A 20201-nucleotide genomic window follows, 5' to 3' on the forward strand; every position below is an offset into this window, starting at 1 on the left:
TTTACCAGTTACGATTCAACATTCCATTTCTTTTATTGTAAATGTGTATATATTTGTTTGATAGTGAAACGATGCATTTATGTGCCAAGAGGTAAAGCGTCCCCTTACCTGTCCAGCCTTCCACCTTCTTGACATCTCAGCGGGGAGCCACTGTTCTCAGTTCTGTGGGAAGGGTCAGTGTGAGTCCCATAGAAATGTATTTTTACATCATTGTGAAATTTAAACAGATTCCTCAATGAATGTTTTGTGATATTTTAACCTGCAAGTTTCGAATGTTTACATGTTTTCATGTTAGGAAACAGGAGCTCACTTTTCTACATCCTTGTTGGAGCATCTGGGAATGAAGACAGGTGGATCCTTTAACTTTTACACTTTTATAAAGAATGCCACACAGGGTGCTGCATGGTGGCTCACACCCATAATCCCAGCACTTGTGGAGGCCAAGGTGGTAGGATCATTTGAGCCCCAGAGGTTGAGGCTGCAGTGAGCCATGATAGCGCCACAGCACTTCAGCCTGAGTAACAGAACAAGACCTTGTTTCAAAAACAGAAGGCCACACTGGCTGCCCGTGACCATGCCAGTTTCTCTACAGATATTGGAGGGTTCCTCCAGGTTGGGTGATTAAAGAGTGATCTCTTCTAGGGTGGTGCATTTGCTATGCTGCTAGATCTGGCAAGATTCTATCCCTACCCCAGGTGCAGAGGCACCCTCTCCCGCCAGTACCATGTAAGATTTCCCCTCATTACGCTAACTTGCCACTGTGTTCATTTTACATTATGAAAATCTGGGGATAATGCAACCATTGTATTTTCATTTTCTAATTCCTTTGAGTCTGAGTGGGTTGCCTTACTTTGTGAATGTGTATATATGAAATGAATTTTTATACTTTGCTCTGTTTTCAGGTTACAGGATAGTCATGACTCACTGTAGCCTTGACCTGCTGGGCTCAAGCAATTGCCCCACCTCAGTCTCCTGAGTAGCTGGGACTACAGTTGTGTGCTGCGACACCCAGCTAATTTTTTATGTTTTTGTGTTTTGTAGAGACAGGATCTCACTATGTTGCCCAGGCTGGTCTCGATCTCCTGGGCTCAGGCAATCCTCCTGGCTCTGCCTCCTAACGTGCTGGGATTATGGGCATGAGCCATCGTGCCTGGCTTGGTTTAATTATTTACATATGTACTGTTTTCTTACTTTTGATTATACATTATTCTACTGTAAAAAGAATCAATCTTTGCTCACCCCTTTCTCATTTATTTGTTCAGTTTATCTTGCTTTGGAAGGCCTTACGAAGTAAAATGGTTTATCACATGCCCTTTGTCTTTGACCCAGTTCCTGGCATATAAAGCTTCTAAAATCTGTAGTTTCCAAGTGTTGTGTTTTTGTATGCTGACGTATTGACTGATAGCTGGCAGCCTCTCACAAGCTTCAGGATGGGGCCTGGGTCACCAGAACATCCAAGGCAAGATTTGGAAGACTGGGACTTCAAACTCTGCTCCTCAGCTGCCAGGGAGGGGAGAGGCGATGAAGGTTAAGTTGATCACCAGTGGCCAGTGGTTTAGTCATGCCTACTTCATGAAGTTTCTATGAAAACCCAAAAGCACACAGTTCGGAGAACTTCAAGTAGGTGAACACATGGAGATTCCTGAGGGTGGCGCACCCAGGGAGGGCATGGAAGTTCACCCCCATTTCCCATTCCTCACTGTGTGCATTTCTTCATGTGTATTTGTTGTAATATCCTTTATAATAAATGGGTAAATGTACATAAAGTGTGTCCCTGAGGTCTGTGAGCCACCCTAGCAAATTAACTGTAACCCAATGAAGGAGTTACAGGAACTCTGATTAACAGTCAAAAGCACAGGAAAAGCAACCTGGGGCTTGCTATTGGCACCTGAAGTAGGACTGAACCCTCAACCTGTGGGATTTGATGCTGTCTTCAGGTAGATGGTGCTGAAATCGAACTGGGGTTGGAGGACACCAGGCAGTGTCTGCTGCACAACTGATTGCTTGCTGGTATGGGGGGAAACTACGTCTGTTTGTTTGTTTATTTATTGTTTTGAGACAAGGTCTCACTCTGTCATCCAGGCTGGAGTCCAGTGGTGTGACCGCAGTTCACTGCAGCCTGGATCTCCGGGACTCAAGTGATCCCCCCACCTTAGCCTCTGGAGTAATTGAGGCGACAGGCACGTGCCACCACACCCTGCTTGATTTTTGTATTTTTAGTAGAGACGGGGTTTCACCATGTTGACCAGGATGGTCTCGATCTCTTGACCTCGTGATCCACCCGCCTCGGCCTCCCAAAGTGCTGGGATTACAGGCGTGAGCCACCACGCCCAGCTTCCTGCTTGATTTTTTTAATAGAGATGAGGTTTCATTGTATTGCCCAGGCTGGTCTCCTGAGCTCAAGCAATCCCTCCTGCCTTGGCCTCCTTAAGTGCTGGGATTGCAGGCTTATTAAGCCACTGTGCCTGGCCACATTTTAGAAGCATTTCTGATAGTATAGTAGGAGAAACAATTTGATTTTTCTAGAGAATGTGTCTCATGCATTTGAATTTGTGTGTGCACATTGGTATTTAGTTGATCATTTGATACTATTTATTTTAGATTCAGGGGGTACACATGCAATTTCTTACGTGAGTATATTTTGTGATGTTGAGGTTTAGTCTTCCCAAGATCTCATCACCCAAGTAGTGAACATAGTAGCCAATAGATAGTTTTTCAGCCCTTCCCCTCTTCCTTCCTGTTCCTTCTTGGCGTCTCCAGTGTCTACTGTTCTCATGTTTGTGTTCGTGTGCATCCAGTGTTTAGCTTCCGTTTTGAGAACACACGGTACTTGCTTGTCTGTTTGTGCATTAATTCGCTAGGGGCAATGGCCTCCAGCTGCATCCATGTTGTTGCAAAGGACATGATTTTGTTTTTATGGCTGTATAGTATTCCACAGGGTATATGTCTACTATATTTTCTTTATCCGATTCGCTGTTGATAGGCCCCTAGGTTGATCCCATATCTTTGCTATTGTGAATCGTGCTGCAATAAACGTATGAATACAGGTGTCTTTGATAGAGCAATTTATTTTCCTTTGGGTACATATCCAGTAATGGGATTGCTGGGTTGAGTTGTAAATTCAAGCGGCCCTCCTCCCTCAGCATCCCGAGGTATTGGGAGAAGGGGCATCAGCCACCGTGGCTAGCCTCATTTTCTCCTTTTTTAGTTTAGTTTACTGCATGGTCAAATCTCCCTTTTTTTTCCCAATTTTTTTTTTTTTAGACAGAATCTTGTTCTGTCACTCAGGCTGGAGTGCAGTGGCACGATCATAGTTCACTGCAACCTTGAACTCCTGGGCTCAAGCAATCTTCCCACCTCAGCCTCTTAAGTAGTAGCTGGAACTAAAGATGCATGCCACCATGCCCAGCTAATTTTTAATGTTTTGTTGCAGAAACAGGGTCTTACTATGTTGCCCAGGCTGGTTTTGAACGCACAGGCTCAAGCAGTCCTCTTGGCTTAGCCTCCCAAAGTCCTGGGATTACAGCCATGAGTCACCAGACCTGGACAAGTCTGCTTTTTAACCACCTCTAGTGTGTTTCTCTTTCTTTCTTTTTTTTTTCTTTTCTTTTCTGAGATGGAGTCTCTGTCGCCCAGGCTGGAGTACAGTGGCACAATCTCGGCTCACTACAACCTCCACCTCCCAGATTCAAGCGATTCTCCTGCATCAGCCTCCTGAGTAGCTGGAACTACAGGCACGCGCCACCAAGCCTGGCTAATTTTTGTATTTTTAGTAGAGATGGGGTTTCACCATGTTGGCCAGCCTGGTCTCGAACTCCTGACTTCAGGTGATCCACCTGCCTTGGTCTTCCAGAGTGCTGGGATTACAGGTGTGAGCCACCGTGCCTGGCTCTAGTGTGATTTTCAGTTTAGTTATGTTTTTCAACTTTGGAATTTGTTTCTTCTTCATAGTTTTTATCTCTTTGTTGATAATCTCATGTTTGTTGTTTTTCAGATTTTATGAAGTCGTTTACAAGTACTGTCATAATACATTGAGCAGCTTTAGGAGTCTGATTGTTATTTCTTTGATAATACGTATGTCTCTGCCTCTTTAGTATTGCTTGGTGGTGATTTAATATGTTGCTGTGTGTGGTCCATGTTTCTTTTTTTGTTCTCCTGTTACCTCCTTTTGGGACCTCAACAATTCACTAATCAGCCACTTCTAGTTTTTGGTTTTAAACTTTGTTCTTAGTAAGCCTGTTACTTCAGTTCTGATATTCAGGCAAGACAGACACTTGTGCCTTCTCAGTGTCCTGAAAAGTCAGAACGTTACGAACCTTGTGTGGTGTTACAGAAGAAAAGAGAAAAAAGAAGTCAGAATGTTGGATGGATATCCCAGTACTTTCTCTCCCCAGGAGAAAGTGGAAGTATGCCGCATCATGCCAGGGTAGGGCCTTAGGTGAACAGGCGTTTCCCGAGCTCCAGACTCTGGTGTGGTTGCCAGGTGTCCCGCAAAGGCAATTTGGTCCATGTAGCATTATTAAATCTGTGTCTCCATGATGGAGGTAGTGTTTGGGACTTCCTGTGTTTAAGTGATTCTCCTGTCACAGCCTCCTGAGTAGCTAGGATTACCAGTGCCCACCACCATGTCCAGCTAATTTGTGTATTTTTAGTAGAGACAGGCTTTCACCATGTTGGCCAGGCTGGTCTCAAACTCCTGACCTCAAGTGATCCGGCGGCCCGCCTTGGCCTCCCAAAGTGCTAGGATTATAGGCGTGAGCCACACCGCACCCGGCCTGTTTTTGTTCTTGTTTTTTTTTAGATGGAGTCTCACTCTGTCACCTGGGCTGGAGTGCAACGGTGCCATCTCAGCTCATTGCAGCCTCCATCTCCCGGGTTCAAGCAGTTCTTCTGCCTCAGCCTCCTGAGTAGCTGGGACTACAGGTGCACGCCACCATGCCTGGCTAATTTTTGTATTTTAGTAGAGACGGAGTTTCACTGTGTTGCCCAGGCTGGTCTCGGACTCCTGAGCTCAGGCCGTCCGCCCGCCTCAATCTCCCAAAGTGCTAGGATGACAGGCCTGAGCCACCACACCCAGTCTCTGTGCAGTTTTCTAATTTGTTTTCATAGGTCTGGAAAGGTACTTTAATAGCATGGTATGTTTTCTGCTGGAATTGCTGGCTGTATCCTGTGTGTGTGTAATGAGAGCTACTAAAGGAGAAAGATTGTCTTCACTGTATTTTTATTAGTTCTCGTACTTAAATTATATCCTCTTTTGAGGTTGCGATGATGTCATCTGCTCTGATTCTCACCGATCCAGCTCTTGCTCTTTGTCCTCCTTTTTTCACCCACCCTCTTTCCTGGTCGGTGTTCAGGCGTACTCTGACGTGTTTGGTGGAACAGCCCCATTTCCTTCACCTTAGAGGAAGTGTACCCAGTGTGTACTGTTGATTATGATGTCTGCTGGGGTTTTCTTGTCTAGTATTAGATTTTTTCCCCCAAATTTCCTTTTTGGCATGATGTTTAATCATCCAATAATTTCTTCAAGTAAGTACTGCTATGATACATACTTTTAACAATCTAAATCAGGCCAGGTGTGCTGGTTCCCACCTGTAATCCCAGCATTCTGGGAGGCCAAGGAAGGCAGATCACTTGAGGTCAGGAGTTCAAGGCCAGCCTGGCCAACACAGTGAAACCCTGTCTCTACTAAAAATATAAAAATTAGCCGAGCATGATGGCACATGCCTGTAATCCCAGCTACTCAGGAGGCTGAGGCAGGAGAGTATCTTGAACCCAGGAGGCGGAGGTTGCGGGAAGCCGAGGTCACGCCACTGTACTTCAGCCTGGGCAACAGAGTGAAATTCTGTCTCAAAAAAAAAAAAAAATTAGTTTTATGTATTAGTAAGTTAAATTGTGTCTTAAATATTTTCTCTGACCTTAAATGTGTTCTACACTGGCACATTGATGAACTAACAGTAAGAGTCATAATGTATTAAGGGCAGAAATGTGTTTGTGTATGTAAAGACCTTTTACAAAGTTCCATGTTGTTATTCTTAAACTTATTTCAACTTTGCTCAGTTAGGTAATATACTGTCAATTTACTTTCTTTTTTCTCTTCATTTCTTTTTTCTTAAATTTGAGATAAAGTCTCACTCTATCTCCCAGGCTGGAGTGCAGTGGCACAGCCTGGAGTCACTGCAACCTTAGCCTCCCGGGTTCAGGTGATTCTCCTACCTCAGCCTCCTAAGTAGCTGGGATTATGGGCTCCTACTACCACGCCTGGGTAATTTTTGTATTTGTAGTAGAAACGGAGTTTCACCATTTTGGCCATGCTGGTCATGTCAGTTTACTTTTGATGGTATATTTGTTACTGATCAGTTTTATTCTTTAAGTTTCATTTTAATTTCTGGATGTCTGGGTGCAAGTGCTTGCTCTGTCATTTTTAGCTGTTTGACCTGAGGGGAGTTTCTTAGAGTGTCTCGGATACAGTTCTTTCCTAGTAAAATGGCAACAGATCTTTCTCATGAGCCATTGTGTTTTTATACAGATGAATACATATGCCGCATTTAGAATAATGCCATGCACATGGACAGTGTTCAGAAATATGTCATTGCTATTACTGTCACCATCAGTTTTTAGATTCTGACCTTTCTTTAAAGTCATGGTATTTGTCATCATTTCTTTTTTTTTTTTTTTTTTTTTGAGATGGAGTCTGACTCTGTTGCCCAGGCTGGAGTGCAGTGGTGCAATCTTGGCTCTGCAACCTCTGCCTCCTGGGTTCAAGTGATTCTCCTGCCTCTGCCTCCTAAGTAGCTTGGATTACAGGCACGGGCCACTACACCCGACTAAGTTTTGTAATTTTCATAAAGATGAGGTTCACCATGTTGGCCAGGCTGGTCTTGAACTCCTAACTTTGTGATCCACCTGCCTCGGCCTCCCAGTGTGCTGGGATTATAGGCATAAGCTGCTGCACCTGGCCTGCGTAATCATTTCTTAAGACATCAGTTCATGTGGATATTGAATATCATTTGGTATGTCAAACATAATATCTAACACTTCCATAGAGATACCCTTGTTTTCAGTTTGTTCTTTGTATGCTTATTGTGTTGTCCATAAAAACTGAGAAATCGACACTGGTATAGAGGATATCACAGCCTCCTAGTTAAAAGAATAATAAAACAGAATTAGGGAGACATGCCTTGCTCAAAAGTCCTTAATGTGTAGGAAAATAGGGGAAAAGCAGACTCAGTTTCTCCTACTTTGCTTCCATAATACAGAATACTTCTGTGATCTTGGATGTATTGGGTTTTCCTCCACACATCAAGTAAGCAATTCTGCAGTGGACACGAAATGCATGTTCTCATATTCGATTCCATTCTGACACTGTCTGTCTGGATGTAGGGTCAGCTCCCATAGGCTCAATCCCACAGCCGCGCACGCACTTTAATGCCAGTTGCAAACACAGGTTGTGGCCTGTGCTTCTCAGTGACCAGCTGTGAACTGTGAATTCCTATGACTCCCTCCTTGGAATCAATTAGTTTGCTTGAGTGGCTCACAGAACACAGGGAAACACTGTACTTCTGTTTACCTATCTATATCGAAGATGCTACAAGGCACACAGGTGAACATCCAGATGGAAGTAATCTATCAGTTGAGGTGTGGGAGAAGGAGTGAGGAGCTGGGATGTATTCTCGTGTATTCTGTCTTTTTTTTTTGAGATAGAGTCTCACTCTGTTGCCAGGCTGGAGTGCAGTGGCATGACCTCAGCTCACTGCAACCTCTGTGTCCTGGGGTCAAGCAATTCTCCTGCCTCAGCCTCCCGAGTACCTGGGACTACAGGCGTATCCCACCATACCCAGCTAATTTTTGTACTTTTAATAGAGATGGGATTTCATGATGTTGGCCAGGATGGTCTTGATCTCTTGACCTTGTGATCCCCCTGCCTCGGCCTCCCAAAGTGCTCTGATTATAGATGTGAGCCACGGCGCCTGGCTGTAGTCTGTCATTTTTGAGTTTTCATGGAGGCCCCATTACATAGGCATTGCTTCCATCATTGGCCATTGGTGATCAATTGAACCTTCATTCCCTCTGCCCTCCCAAAGGGACAGACACTTAGCCTAACCGAGCTTCATTCTTTCGAGTGACCACCCTCTGAGCCTTAGTTTGGAGACCACCCTCCATCCTGAAGCTACCCAGGTGCCTCCAGCCACCAATTATCCCATAAATGTACAGAAAGATACTTCACATTCCACTCTGCAGATTTCAAGTGAGCTCTTTTGTCAGGAGAGGGGGATGAAGACCAAATCTGTATGTCACGTTGTCACAATCTGAATCTGTCAGCCCACCCACTTCAGTCTGACTTGTTGTCATCATTTTCACCTCTTCTCCTTTTACGTGAAGTTTGGAACTCTCCCCTTAGCCACTTGGTGAAATGTGTTTTTCATTTTAGGTACGGTTGACATTCAGGGATGTGGCCATAGAATTCTCTCAGGAGGAGTGGAGATGCCTGGACCCTACTCAGAGGGCTTTGTACAGGGACGTGATGTTGGAGAACTACTGGAGCCTTGTTTCTCTGGGTGAGGATGACTTTCTTCCGGAAGTCAGGATCTGTTCTTGTCTGTCTTTGCATTCCCCTTCTCAGTCCCTGGAGAACCCCTGCATTGCTTGGCTGAGATAGAAGTCCTGTTGACTCTGAAATGGAAAGCTTAATAATGGCAAACCTGGACTTCAGTCTTCCCCTTTCTCAAATATCCTGCCTCCTTCGGGCTTCAGCATTTGAGGTTTCAGAGCTTTTGTATGCATAATACCCTGTGTGGGACTTTTGAAACGTCAGATTTCCTGTTTTCTGCCTCTCTGCTTTGGATTCAGTGGTTAGTGGAATAGAACCTTCTATGTGCATGTTACCATGTTTCCTAGGTATTCAGAAGGAGGCATTCAGTGGATGAATTTCTGAAGTTTTCTTAGATCCATTTGTAATGTCCTCTCATGTAAACATAGGGCTGGGATTCTGGAAAAGCCCTGGCACATTGTGATCCTTCCTTTTTATAAACAGGACTGTGTCATTTTGATATGAATATTATCTCCATGTTGGAGGAAGGGAAAGAGCCCTGGACTGTGAAGAGCTATTTGAAAATAGCAAGAAAACCAAGAATGCGGGAATGTGTCAAAGGTGTGGTCACAGGTAAGAGTTCAGATGGGCAGAGAGAAGGCCACTCATTAAATAGAGTGTGGGAGGCTGGGTGCAGGGGCTTATGCCTGTAATCTCAACAATGGGAAGCCAAGGCAGGCAAATCACTTGAGGTCAGGAGTTCGAGACCAGCCTGACCCAACATGGTGGAACCCCATCTCTGCTAAAAATACAAAAAAATTAGATGGGCATGGTGGCGGGCGCCCCGTAATCCTAGCTACTTAGAAGGCTGAGGCAAGAGAATTGCTTGAACCTCAGAGGCAGAGGTTGCAGTGAGCTGAGATCACGTCGCTGCACTCCAGCCTGGGCGACAGAGCAACACTGTCTCTAAGTAGATAGATAGATAGATAGAGTATGGGAAACTCTCTGCAAATGGGAAAGTTCTTTGGAAAAATAAGTTGCCTCAGAGACAGAGGCTGAGTCCTGATTGTGATGGAAACACCCTGTCATTTGGACTCTATGGCTCCTTTGGAAGGGTTTGCTTTCTTTCTTGGTCTGTCCCTCTGTATTTATTTCCATATGGTGCTCAGTTCTCAGTCCATGTAGATCAGATGTGAAGCCTCCGTAGTCCTTAGTCCTGGCATCTAGACCTGTTTCTGTTCCATGCCATTTCCTGTGTGTGAAGACCTGCTCAGGAGATGGAAGCACTGGCTGCCCCTCCTTTGCATCTGCGGCCCCAAACCTCATGGCAGCGTCTCCAGCCCTCTCTGCCTGTCGAGGCCCCTCAGCCATTTCTTTCATTCTGCTTCTGCCACTCTTCACAGATGAGTAGTGTGTGATGACAGTGGGTCGTATCTTCTGAGACTGTTCTCACCATAACTGTAAAGACACCTACAGGAATCATTCTCTCATTGATGCTCAGTCCTACATGGGGTGCCTGTTCTGTTTTTCCAGGCCTTAGCCCAGAAATACAAGTACTGCATGTCCTCACTATATATGGAATCTAAACCAGTAAAACTAAAGGCAGCGAAGAGTAGAGTGTTGGTTACCAAAGGTTGGGGGCTGAAGGGAAGAGGGAGAAGTCAGTCACAGGGTGAAATCATTAGGAGTAAAGGATGTGTTTTTGAGAAGACTTGTATGGTAATAAGCTTGTTTCCATCAATCCACATTGTATGCGTATAACAGGATATCAGTTTATTTCCTGTAAATATATATATAATTTGTCAATATAGAATATATTTTTAAAAAAATCTTATTTGGCCCGGGTGCGGTGGCTCATGCCTGTAATCCCAGCACTTTCAGAGGCCAAGGCGGGTGGATCATGAGGTCAGGAGTTGGAGACCAGCCTAACCAACATGGTGAAACCCCATCTCTACTAAAAATACTAAAATTAGCTGGGCTTGGTGGAGCGCGCCTGTAATCCCAGCTATTCAGGAGGCAGAGGCAGGAAATCGCTTGAACCCAGGAGGCAGAGGTTGCAGTGAGCCAAGATCGCAGCACTGCACTCCAGCCTGGGCAACAGAATGAGACTCTGTCTAAAAAAAAAAAAAAAAAATTATATTCCAGTTATTGTTATCTGTGCTGGTTCTGAAATAGAAATCCTTCTTTCTCTCAAGAGAAAACTGTTTATTATTCTAGTCATTTTTTTTTTTTTACGTTTCCACATATGGCATTAAACAAGAGCATTTTATGTGTGCAGTGATTCCCCTCAATTCATTTTACTGTGGGCTGCTAGAATATCTTATTAGTTGATTTTCATAAAATTAACACATTATGGTTTTCAGCATGTATTATGAAATATAACCGTCATGTACCACTTATTAATGTTGCAAAATGCCTGCTCTGTGTGGATATAGTTATGTAACAGGTATTTAAAACAGTATTTTTTCTGACATAATTTTATTGAATATTCATTTTCCTAGTGCTGTTTCTGTTTTGCAATTCAAAATTGCCGCTTCTTAATTATGTTTCTATGAGCTCTTTGCCATTACAGTTTATTATGTTGTGCTTTCGTATTTTTTGTACGTAATGAATATGCTTTAAACGAATATGCTTTATTTTTCTTCCATTGAGATAGCCATATGTTTTTGGCCAATTGGTATGTGCCTGAGGCCATGGTGGAGAAATAATCCTTTGATGGCTAACATAGAATTGCACAGTGTGAGTGTTTTGGTCATAGGTAGTCTGAATCTAGGCTGATCTAATTATTATTATTTTTTTTGAGACATCTGACTGCCTCTAAGGCAGTAGTACAGTGGTGCAGTGGTGCAGTCATAGCTCACTGTAACCTTCAACTCCTAGGCTAAGGCAATCCTCATGCCTCAGCCTCTTGAGTATCCAGAACTACAGGCACATGCTGGTATGCCGAGCTAATTTTTTTTTTTTTTTTTTTTGAGAAGGACTCTCCGGCCGGGCGCGGTGGCTCACGCCTGTAATCCCAGCACTTTGGGAGGCTGAGGAGGGTGGATCACAAGGTCAAGAGATCGAGACCATCCTGGTCAACATGGTGAAACCCCGTCTCTACTAAAAATACAAAAATTAGCTGGGCATGGTGGCGCGTGCCTGTAGTCCCGGCTACTCAGGAGGCTGAGGCAGGAGAATTGCCTGAACCCAGGAGGCGGAGGTTGCAGTGAGCCGAGATCGCACCATTGCACTCCAGCCTGGGTAACAAGAGCGAAACTCCGTCTCAAAAAAAAAAAAAAAAAAAAGAGAAGGACTCTCCATCTGTTGCCCAGGCTGGAGTGCAGTGACATGATCTCGACTCACTGTAACCCCCCCTTTCTGGGTTCAAGCGATTCTCCTGCCTCAGCCTCCTGAGAAGCCAGGACTACAGCACACGCCATCACACCCGGCTAATTTTTATATTTTAGTAGGGTTAGGGTTAGGGTTAGGGGAGGTGAGGAGATGGGGTTTCACCATATTGGCCAGGATGATCTCAATTTCCCAACCTTGTGATCCACCTGCCTCAGGCTCCCAAAATGCTAGGATTACAGGCGTGAGCCACCATGCCTGGCTTAATTTTTAAATTATTTTGTTTTTGTAGAGATGGGGTCTTGCCGTGCTGCCCAGGCTGGACTCAAACTCATGGCCTCCTGTGATCCTTCCACCTTAGGCTCCCAAAGCATTGGGATTATAGGCATCAGCCACAACACACAGCCCTTCCGAAATACTTGAATTACACGTAACAGCATTTTCTGTGTTAAAAAATACTATCTTTTTGTTCCTAAAAATTGAAATTCACGGTTATGAAGTTCCAAAGTCTGTTCAGTGTAAGTGTTACTTTTGGTGGAATGTGTTTTCAATGTAAAATGTTTGTTTATGTACTGTAATTAATTGGAAATGTGTGGTTCTTTATCTGTTATAGATATCCCTCCTAAATGTATAATCAAGGATCTACTACCAAAAGAGCAGAGCAGTACAGAAGCAGCATTCCACACAGCGATGCTGGAAAGACGTGGAAGCCCTGACATCAAAGACTTCTCCTTTAAGGAACTCCAGAAAAACATACATGACTTTGAGTGTCAATGGGGAGATGACACAGAAAATCACAAGGGAGTGCTTATGACCCAGAAAGAAGGGAAAAGAGATCAACACAGTAGAAGTGACATAGAAAACAAGCTTCTTAACAGTCAGCTGGAAGTAAGCTTTCATTCACATCTGCCTGAACTGCAGCTGTTTGAAGGTGAAGGGAAAATGTATGAATGTAATCAAGTTGAGAAGTCTGCCAACAATGGTTCCTCAGTGTCACCACTTCAGCAAATCCCTTCTAGTGTCCAAACCAACAGGTCTAAAAAATATAATGAACTTAACCATTTTTCATTACTCACTCAAAGACGAAAAGCAAACAATTGTGGAAAACCTTACAAATGTAATGAATGTGGCAAGGCATTCACCCAGAATTCAAACCTTACAAGTCATAGGAGAATTCATAGTGGAGAAAAGCCTTACAAATGCAGTGAGTGTGGCAAAACCTTTACTGTTCGTTCAAACCTAACTATTCATCAGGTAATCCATACTGGAGAGAAACCTTACAAATGTCATGAGTGCGGCAAGGTCTTCAGGCACAATTCATACCTTGCAACTCATCGGCGAATTCATACTGGAGAGAAACCTTACAAGTGTAATGAGTGTGGAAAAGCCTTTAGAGGACATTCAAACCTAACTACCCATCAGTTAATCCATACTGGAGAAAAACCGTTCAAATGTAATGAATGTGGCAAGCTCTTCACTCAGAATTCACACCTTATAAGTCATTGGAGAATTCACACTGGAGAGAAACCTTACAAGTGCAATGAGTGCGGTAAAGCTTTTAGTGTTCGTTCAAGCCTAGCTATTCATCAGACAATCCACACTGGAGAAAAACCTTACAAATGTAATGAGTGTGGCAAAGTCTTTAGGTACAATTCTTACCTTGGAAGGCATCGGAGAGTTCATACTGGTGAGAAACCTTACAAGTGTAATGAATGTGGCAAAGCCTTTAGTATGCATTCAAACCTAGCTACCCATCAGGTCATTCATACTGGAACAAAACCTTTCAAATGTAATGAATGCAGCAAGGTTTTCACTCAGAATTCACAACTTGCAAATCATCGAAGAATTCATACTGGAGAGAAACCTTACAAGTGTAATGAGTGTGGGAAAGCCTTCAGTGTTCGTTCAAGCCTAACTACCCATCAGGCAATCCATTCTGGAGAGAAACCTTACAAATGTATTGAATGTGGCAAGAGCTTCACTCAGAAATCACACCTTAGAAGTCATCGGGGAATTCATTCCGGAGAGAAACCTTACAAGTGTAGTGAATGTGGTAAAGTCTTTGCTCAAACGTCACAACTTGCACGGCATTGGAGAGTTCATACTGGAGAAAAGCCTTACAAGTGTAATGACTGTGGCAGAGCCTTTAGTGATCGTTCGAGCCTAACTTTTCATCAGGCAATACATACTGGAGAGAAACCTTACAAGTGTCATGAATGTGGCAAGGTTTTTAGGCACAATTCGTACCTTGCAACTCATCGGCGAATTCATACTGGAGAGAAACCTTACAAGTGTAATGAGTGTGGCAAAGCCTTTAGTATGCATTCAAACCTAACTACCCATAAGGTCATCCATACTGGAGAGAAGCCTTACAAATGTAACGAATGTGGCAAGGTCTTCACTCAGAATTCACACCTTGCAAATCATCAAAGGACTCACACTGGAGAGAAACCTTACCGATGCAATGAGTGTGGGAAAGCCTTCAGTGTTCGTTCAAGCCTAACCACCCATCAGGCAATTCATACCGGAAAAAAACCTTACAAATGTAATGAATGTGGCAAGGTCTTCACTCAAAATGCGCACCTGGCCAATCACCGAAGAATTCATACTGGGGAGAAACCTTACAGGTGTACAGAGTGTGGGAAAGCCTTTAGGGTACGGTCAAGTCTGACTACCCATATGGCAATCCACACTGGAGAAAAACGTTACAAATGTAACGAGTGTGGCAAGGTCTTCAGGCAGAGTTCAAATCTTGCAAGTCATCACAGAATGCACACTGGAGAAAAACCTTACAAATGAGTGTGGCAAGGCCACTCGTTACCGTTCACTTCAGGTCGGTTAATTCATTCTTGAGAGAATCCTTAAAAATGCAGTGATGGTGGCCAGCCCTCATGGGTTTAAGCATTAACAGATATGAGAGGCCAGAATAAAGAGGCATCATGTACACATATGTGGCAGAGGGTTTATCCAGGCCTCACAGGTTACTAGGCGTCAAAATATATGTCTTCGATGAAACCAAACACATGTAATGTGCATCCAGTGACTAACTGGCCAGTACCCAGTGACTAACGGTAAGTGAGGATTCCTTTTAGGAATAACTGTCTCTGGTTTCCCTGTTTGCCTTGATGTTATACACTGTAGAATACTTACAAGTCCAAATACGCTAAAAATTATATATTTTTAACTCATATATGAAAAGGTTGCAGGATATTTGTAGGCAGTCAGTTACCTTCAGCTTATAAGATGTTGTATTGAATTATTTAAGTTTTTTTTTTTTTTTTAAAAAAACTATTGAGTTTCGGTGTGAACTTTGAAATCTGTTATTGTGCATCCTTACCCACCTTCCATGGTGTTTTTTTTGGAAAAATCATTGGGATAGAAGCACTCACTTAATTGGGGGAAGGATTATTGCTATCCAGTTTGTGAAGGAGGAGGGACTTTGCTTTTAAAATTAAATATTGTCTGAATTAGCGTTTGGGAGTGGTGAAAAACAGTGTAAAACTATGATGTCACTCACCATTCTGATTATGTCCAGGGTGCCGTTCTCCTACCAGGAGAGTACTGTGGTTTAGAGGAAAGAAATGGTCTATCAGCTGAACGTGAAATGGAGCAGGCCAACACCCTAGGACTTTTGTGGGAGGAGGGTAATAGGGGATTAGAGACTGTGTGGTAGAAATAATGCAGGAGAAAACGTCGCCCCTTATCCATTAAAGAGCAATACCTGTTGTTTAGCAAAGAGTGATGAAAAATTAGTCTTGTTTTTGAAATTGAAGAGAGAGGCCGGGCGTGGTGGCTTACGCCTATAATTCCAGCACTTTGGGAGGCTGAGATGGGTGGATCACCTGAGGCCAGGAGTTTGAGACCAGCCTGACCAACATGGAGAAACCCCGTCTCTACTAAAAATACAAAATTAGCCAGGTGTGGTGGCGCATGCCTGTAATCCCAGCTATTTGGGAGGCTGCAGCAGGAGAATCGCTTGAACCCAGGAGGTGGAGGTAGTGGTGAGCCGAGATTGCGCGATTGCACTCCAGCCTGGGCAACAAAAGCGAAACTCTTGTCTTAAAAGAAATTAAAGAGAGAGAAGTTGTCAGAGTCAAGAGTTTAATCAACAGAACTAGAGTAACATATTCTTCAGTAGAACTCACATTATCTTCTTGAAGTACATTTTGCTAATGTTTTATTCAGAATGTATCATAGGTATGTTTTAACTAATAAAATGGAATTGGTTTTTCTCTATGAATGAATCACATTCTTTCTACCAACATAGTTGTATCCTGTCTCAGTAGGATACTTCATAACAGAATAACAATGTACTGCTAGTCTCTTAAAGGATCAAGAACAATTTTTTTTAATGGTGAAATCAAATAACACAGTTTTGGAAACCTGTAACCGCACTTTGTGCTTAAATTATGTGTCCCACACTGTGGCTTAGGATACTTATTGGAGTTTAAAAGAAAAATCCTACTGAAAGTTAATTTCACATTGTCACACCCCAAAATCTGCATTGCCGTTGATGCATATGCACCATATTATATTTCCATGTCAGTTTCTTGTGTGCCAAGTAAGACCCATGCTATGCAACTTGGTGTCCATGAAGTGAAAATACATAGCAAAAATCTGAAAAATATGAAATAGGCCAGGCACAGTGACTTATGCCTGTAATCCCATTGTTTTGGGAGACCAAGGCAAGTGGATCACCTGGGGTCAGAAGTTGGACACCAGCCTGGCCAGCATGGTGAAATCACATCTCTACTAAAAATATGAAATTAGCTGGGCTTAGTGGCACATGCTTGTAGTCCTAGCTACTCTGGAGGCTGAGGCAGGAGAATCGCTTGAACCTGGGAGGCAGAGGTTGCAGTGAGCCAAGATCACACCATTACACTCCAGCCTGGGCAATAAGAGTGAAACTCAGCCTCAAAAAAAAAAAAAAAAAAAAAAAAGAAATATGAAATAAAGTTGGCTGGGTGTGGTGACTCACGCCTGTAATCCCAGCACTTCGGGAGGCCAAGGCAGGTGGATCACCTGAGGTCAGGAGCTCAAGACCAGTCTGGCCAACATGGTGAAACCCTGTCTCTACTAAAAATACAAAAATTTTCCCAGCATGGTGGCAGGCGCCTGTAATCCCAGCTATTTGGGGGATTGAGGCAGGAGAATTGCTTGAACCTGGGAGGTGGAGGTTGCAGTGAGCCAAAACTGCACCATTGCACTCCAGCCTGGGCAACAAGAGCAAAACTCCTTCTCCAAATAAAGATATAAAAATAAAAAAAGTTGTGGAGAACAAAGATAAAACCTCCTTTATGATGTTCTTGGATTATTGATGTAATTTGAAAAGATTAATGTTCATGAGTTTTCTTCAAGAGTGAGTATAGAAAATGGGAATTTTATTTTGCTCTGGTAGATAAACTAGGAACATGTATGTTTGCTTATCATACATGCATGACCCTCCCATAAACCATTAGTATATTTACTTAATATTGAACATATTGCTATTAAGCATAAATTCCTGCCTCAGCTTTCCTCCTCTGAACTGCCTGTGTTGTTTCTGGCTGAAACTGTGCTTCCCAGCCTGCTGGATGGCTAGCCTGCTGGCTGCAACCCTTTGTAAGAAATAAAGGTCTCCTTGCTAAAGTTAGACATTTTGTAGCCTTTTTGGTCAACACTGGTAAGGGTTTCTTGGTGGACACTCTGCAGCATCCTGAAGCAACATAGCACATCACATTGTGAGAGGGCTGAGTATACTGTTTGCTCAGATCTCTCTTCTTATTCCTATAAAAACCATCACTTCTGCTCCCGTGATAACAGTCCCTTAATCTGTGCATGGATTGATTCATTCATGACAGCTGAACTCTCATGATCGAATGACCTCTTAAAGGCCCCACCTCTCAATATGGCCACATTGGGGATCAAATTTCCAAATGAGTTTTGTTGGGGATATTCAAACCAGAGGAATATTTTTTTTTTCAATTTCCATGTATTAATTGCTAGTATATAGAAATAAAGTAGATTTTTGTATGTTGATTTTGTAGTCTATTTCCTTAAAATCTCACTCATTCTCCAGACTTTTTAGATTTCTTAGGCTTTTCTACATAAACCATTTTATAAATTTCCCATTGCTGCTGCGACCATCACCACAAAGTGAGTGGCTTAAAACAACAAAGATTTGGCCGGGCGTGATGACTCATGCCTGTAATCCCATCACTTTGGGCGGGTGGATCACTTGAGGTCAGGAGTTCGAAACTAGCCTGTCCAACATGGTGAAACCCTGTCTCTACTAAAAATACAAAATTAGCCGGGCATGGTGGTGCATGCCTGTAATCCCAGCTACTCAGGAGGCTGACGCAGGAGAATCCCTTGAACCTGGGAGGTGGAGGTTGTAGTGAGCCAAGATCGTGCCACTGCACTCCAGCCTGGGCAACAAGAGCAAAACTCTATCTCAAAAAAAAAAAAAAAAAAAAAAAAAAAAAAAAAAAAAAGATTTTTGCTGTCAGTGTGTGGTGGTCAGAAGTCAAACAGGTTTATAGAACTATCATCCTTCTTGAATCTCTAGGGGAGAGTTGATTTCTTTACCCTTGCCAGGTTCCAGAGGCCACTTACATCCTCTACCCCTGGGCTACTTCCTCCATTTTCACAGTCAGAAGGCAGCGTCATAGAATCTCTTTGTCTCTTTGCTGTGCAAGCGTTGCCAATTCTCTGTGATTCTACCTCCACCTGTATTTTTCCTATATGGACTCTAGTGATTATACTGCTTTAACCAAATAATCCTGGATATTCTACCATCTCAAGATCCTCAACCAGATCACATCTGCAAACTCTGCTTTGAGAGACCATGTAATACAGGTTCGAGGGCTATTGAAAAGGAAATCCTTTGTATCTTTTCGGGTGGAGGTCATTAGCTTACCACAACCATCATGTCCTGTGCTCATGGGTACACTGTTATGCATTCCTTTTTGGTCTCTATTATTTTTCTTATTTCACTGTTAGTAGTAGTAGTCTTTTCTAGATGGGGTCTTGCTTTGTTTCCCAGGCTGGAGTGCAGTGGTGCAGTCAAGAGCTTACTGCCGCCTTGAAGACTTGGGCTCAAGGGGTCCTCCTGCCTCAGCCTTCCAAAGTGCTGAGATTACAGGCATAAGCCACCTCGCCCAGCCACCAGCCAATTTTCAATTTTTTTTGTAGAGATGGGGTCTATCTTGCCCACGGTGATCTCAAAATCCTGGACTCAAGCAATTCTTCTGCCTCAGCTTCCCAAAGTGCTGGTATTACAGATGTGAGCCACTACACCCAGCCAAGGATTGCTAACACTATGTGCAATAGAAGTGGTAAGAGTGTACATCTTTGCCTTGTCCCCAACCTTTGGAAGGAATCTTTCACTTTTTGACCATGATGTATGATGTTTGCTATAAGGTTTTGTAGGTACTCTAGGAAGTTTTCCAACATACTGTTTTCCATAGTGGGTGTACCATTTACATTCTCACTACCAAGTGTAGGAGGATTACAAACCCTCCTTGCCTGTGAAGGAGGTTCACTTCACCCTGGTTACCAAATTGACTCCAGTGAGACAGAACCCATGCACACAAGATCAGTAAAGTGAGTTAACTATTGCAGGCAACAAGGGCAGTAGAAGCCTAGGATTGATTCACTGCAAGCTGGTCTCCCAAGGCTCAAGAAAACTGCTTGGGGAAGATGGAGTCTCATCTACTTGTGTCCCACTGGCACTGAAGCTGAGGGACCCCAGAAAGCAGCCCACCCTAGGTTTTATGGCACATGGCCTCGTGATGACCTTTGCTAAAGCACTGAAAGACATCCTGTCCTTTGAAAGCAGGGGAAAGGAGGCTCTGGAATGGAGCCCACGCTGCTTTGGCCAGTTTCTTCATATTTCAGAGTGTTACATTCCCAATACATCCTGAAGTTATTCAGAACTAAAGTGAGAAAGGGGATAAAAATAGTTTAAGGTTGTTCCTTTAATGTGTGCACTCCACGGTACCTTACTTCTACAAAACGAAAAGACAGCTCTGGAAGCCTTATCAAATTTGCTGTCTCCACATTGTCTGTTGGAACTTTCACGTGTCAACAATATCAAGTGAATTAAGAAGAGAATCGATGGGGGAAAACAGTGGGGGAAAAATGGTCACTAAGAAAAAAGGCGAATAAAGAAAGCATTCGTGGGCCAGGCACGGTGACTCACACATGTAATCTCAGCACTTTGGGAGGCCAAGGAAGGTGGATCCCTTGAGATCAGGAGTTCAAGACCAGCCTGGCCAACATGGTGAAACCCCCATCTCCAATAAAAATACAAAAAAAAATTAGCCAGGTGTGGTGGTGCACGCCTGTGATCCCAGCTACTCGG

The 20201-nt window shown here is 43.4% G+C and overlaps 1 protein-coding gene across 4 annotated transcripts in view; it reads left to right on the plus strand.

Moving 5' to 3' along the window:
- Positions 1-16093, plus strand: part of LOC116544847 (zinc finger protein 160) — a 60619-nt gene extending 44526 nt beyond the window's left edge. For 3 of the 4 annotated variants that reach the window (XM_032271433.1, XM_032271434.1, XM_032271435.1), the window contains 3 exons: positions 8429-8555; positions 9032-9160; positions 12471-15911. In XM_032271433.1, the coding sequence (XP_032127324.1) occupies positions 8429-8555; positions 9032-9160; positions 12471-14656 (2442 nt within the window). In that variant the 3' untranslated portion in view covers positions 14657-15911. Of the gene's footprint in view, positions 1-8428; positions 8556-9031; positions 9161-12470 lie in introns of all 4 variants that reach the window. The other variant, XM_032271432.1, reaches the window with a different exon arrangement.
- Positions 16094-20201: the final 4108 nt, after the last annotated feature.

Source organism: Sapajus apella, unplaced genomic scaffold, assembly GCF_009761245.1.
Source record: "Sapajus apella isolate SASKATOON/1434 unplaced genomic scaffold, GSC_monkey_1.0 scaffold233, whole genome shotgun sequence".
NCBI lineage: Eukaryota > Metazoa > Chordata > Mammalia > Primates > Cebidae > Sapajus > Sapajus apella.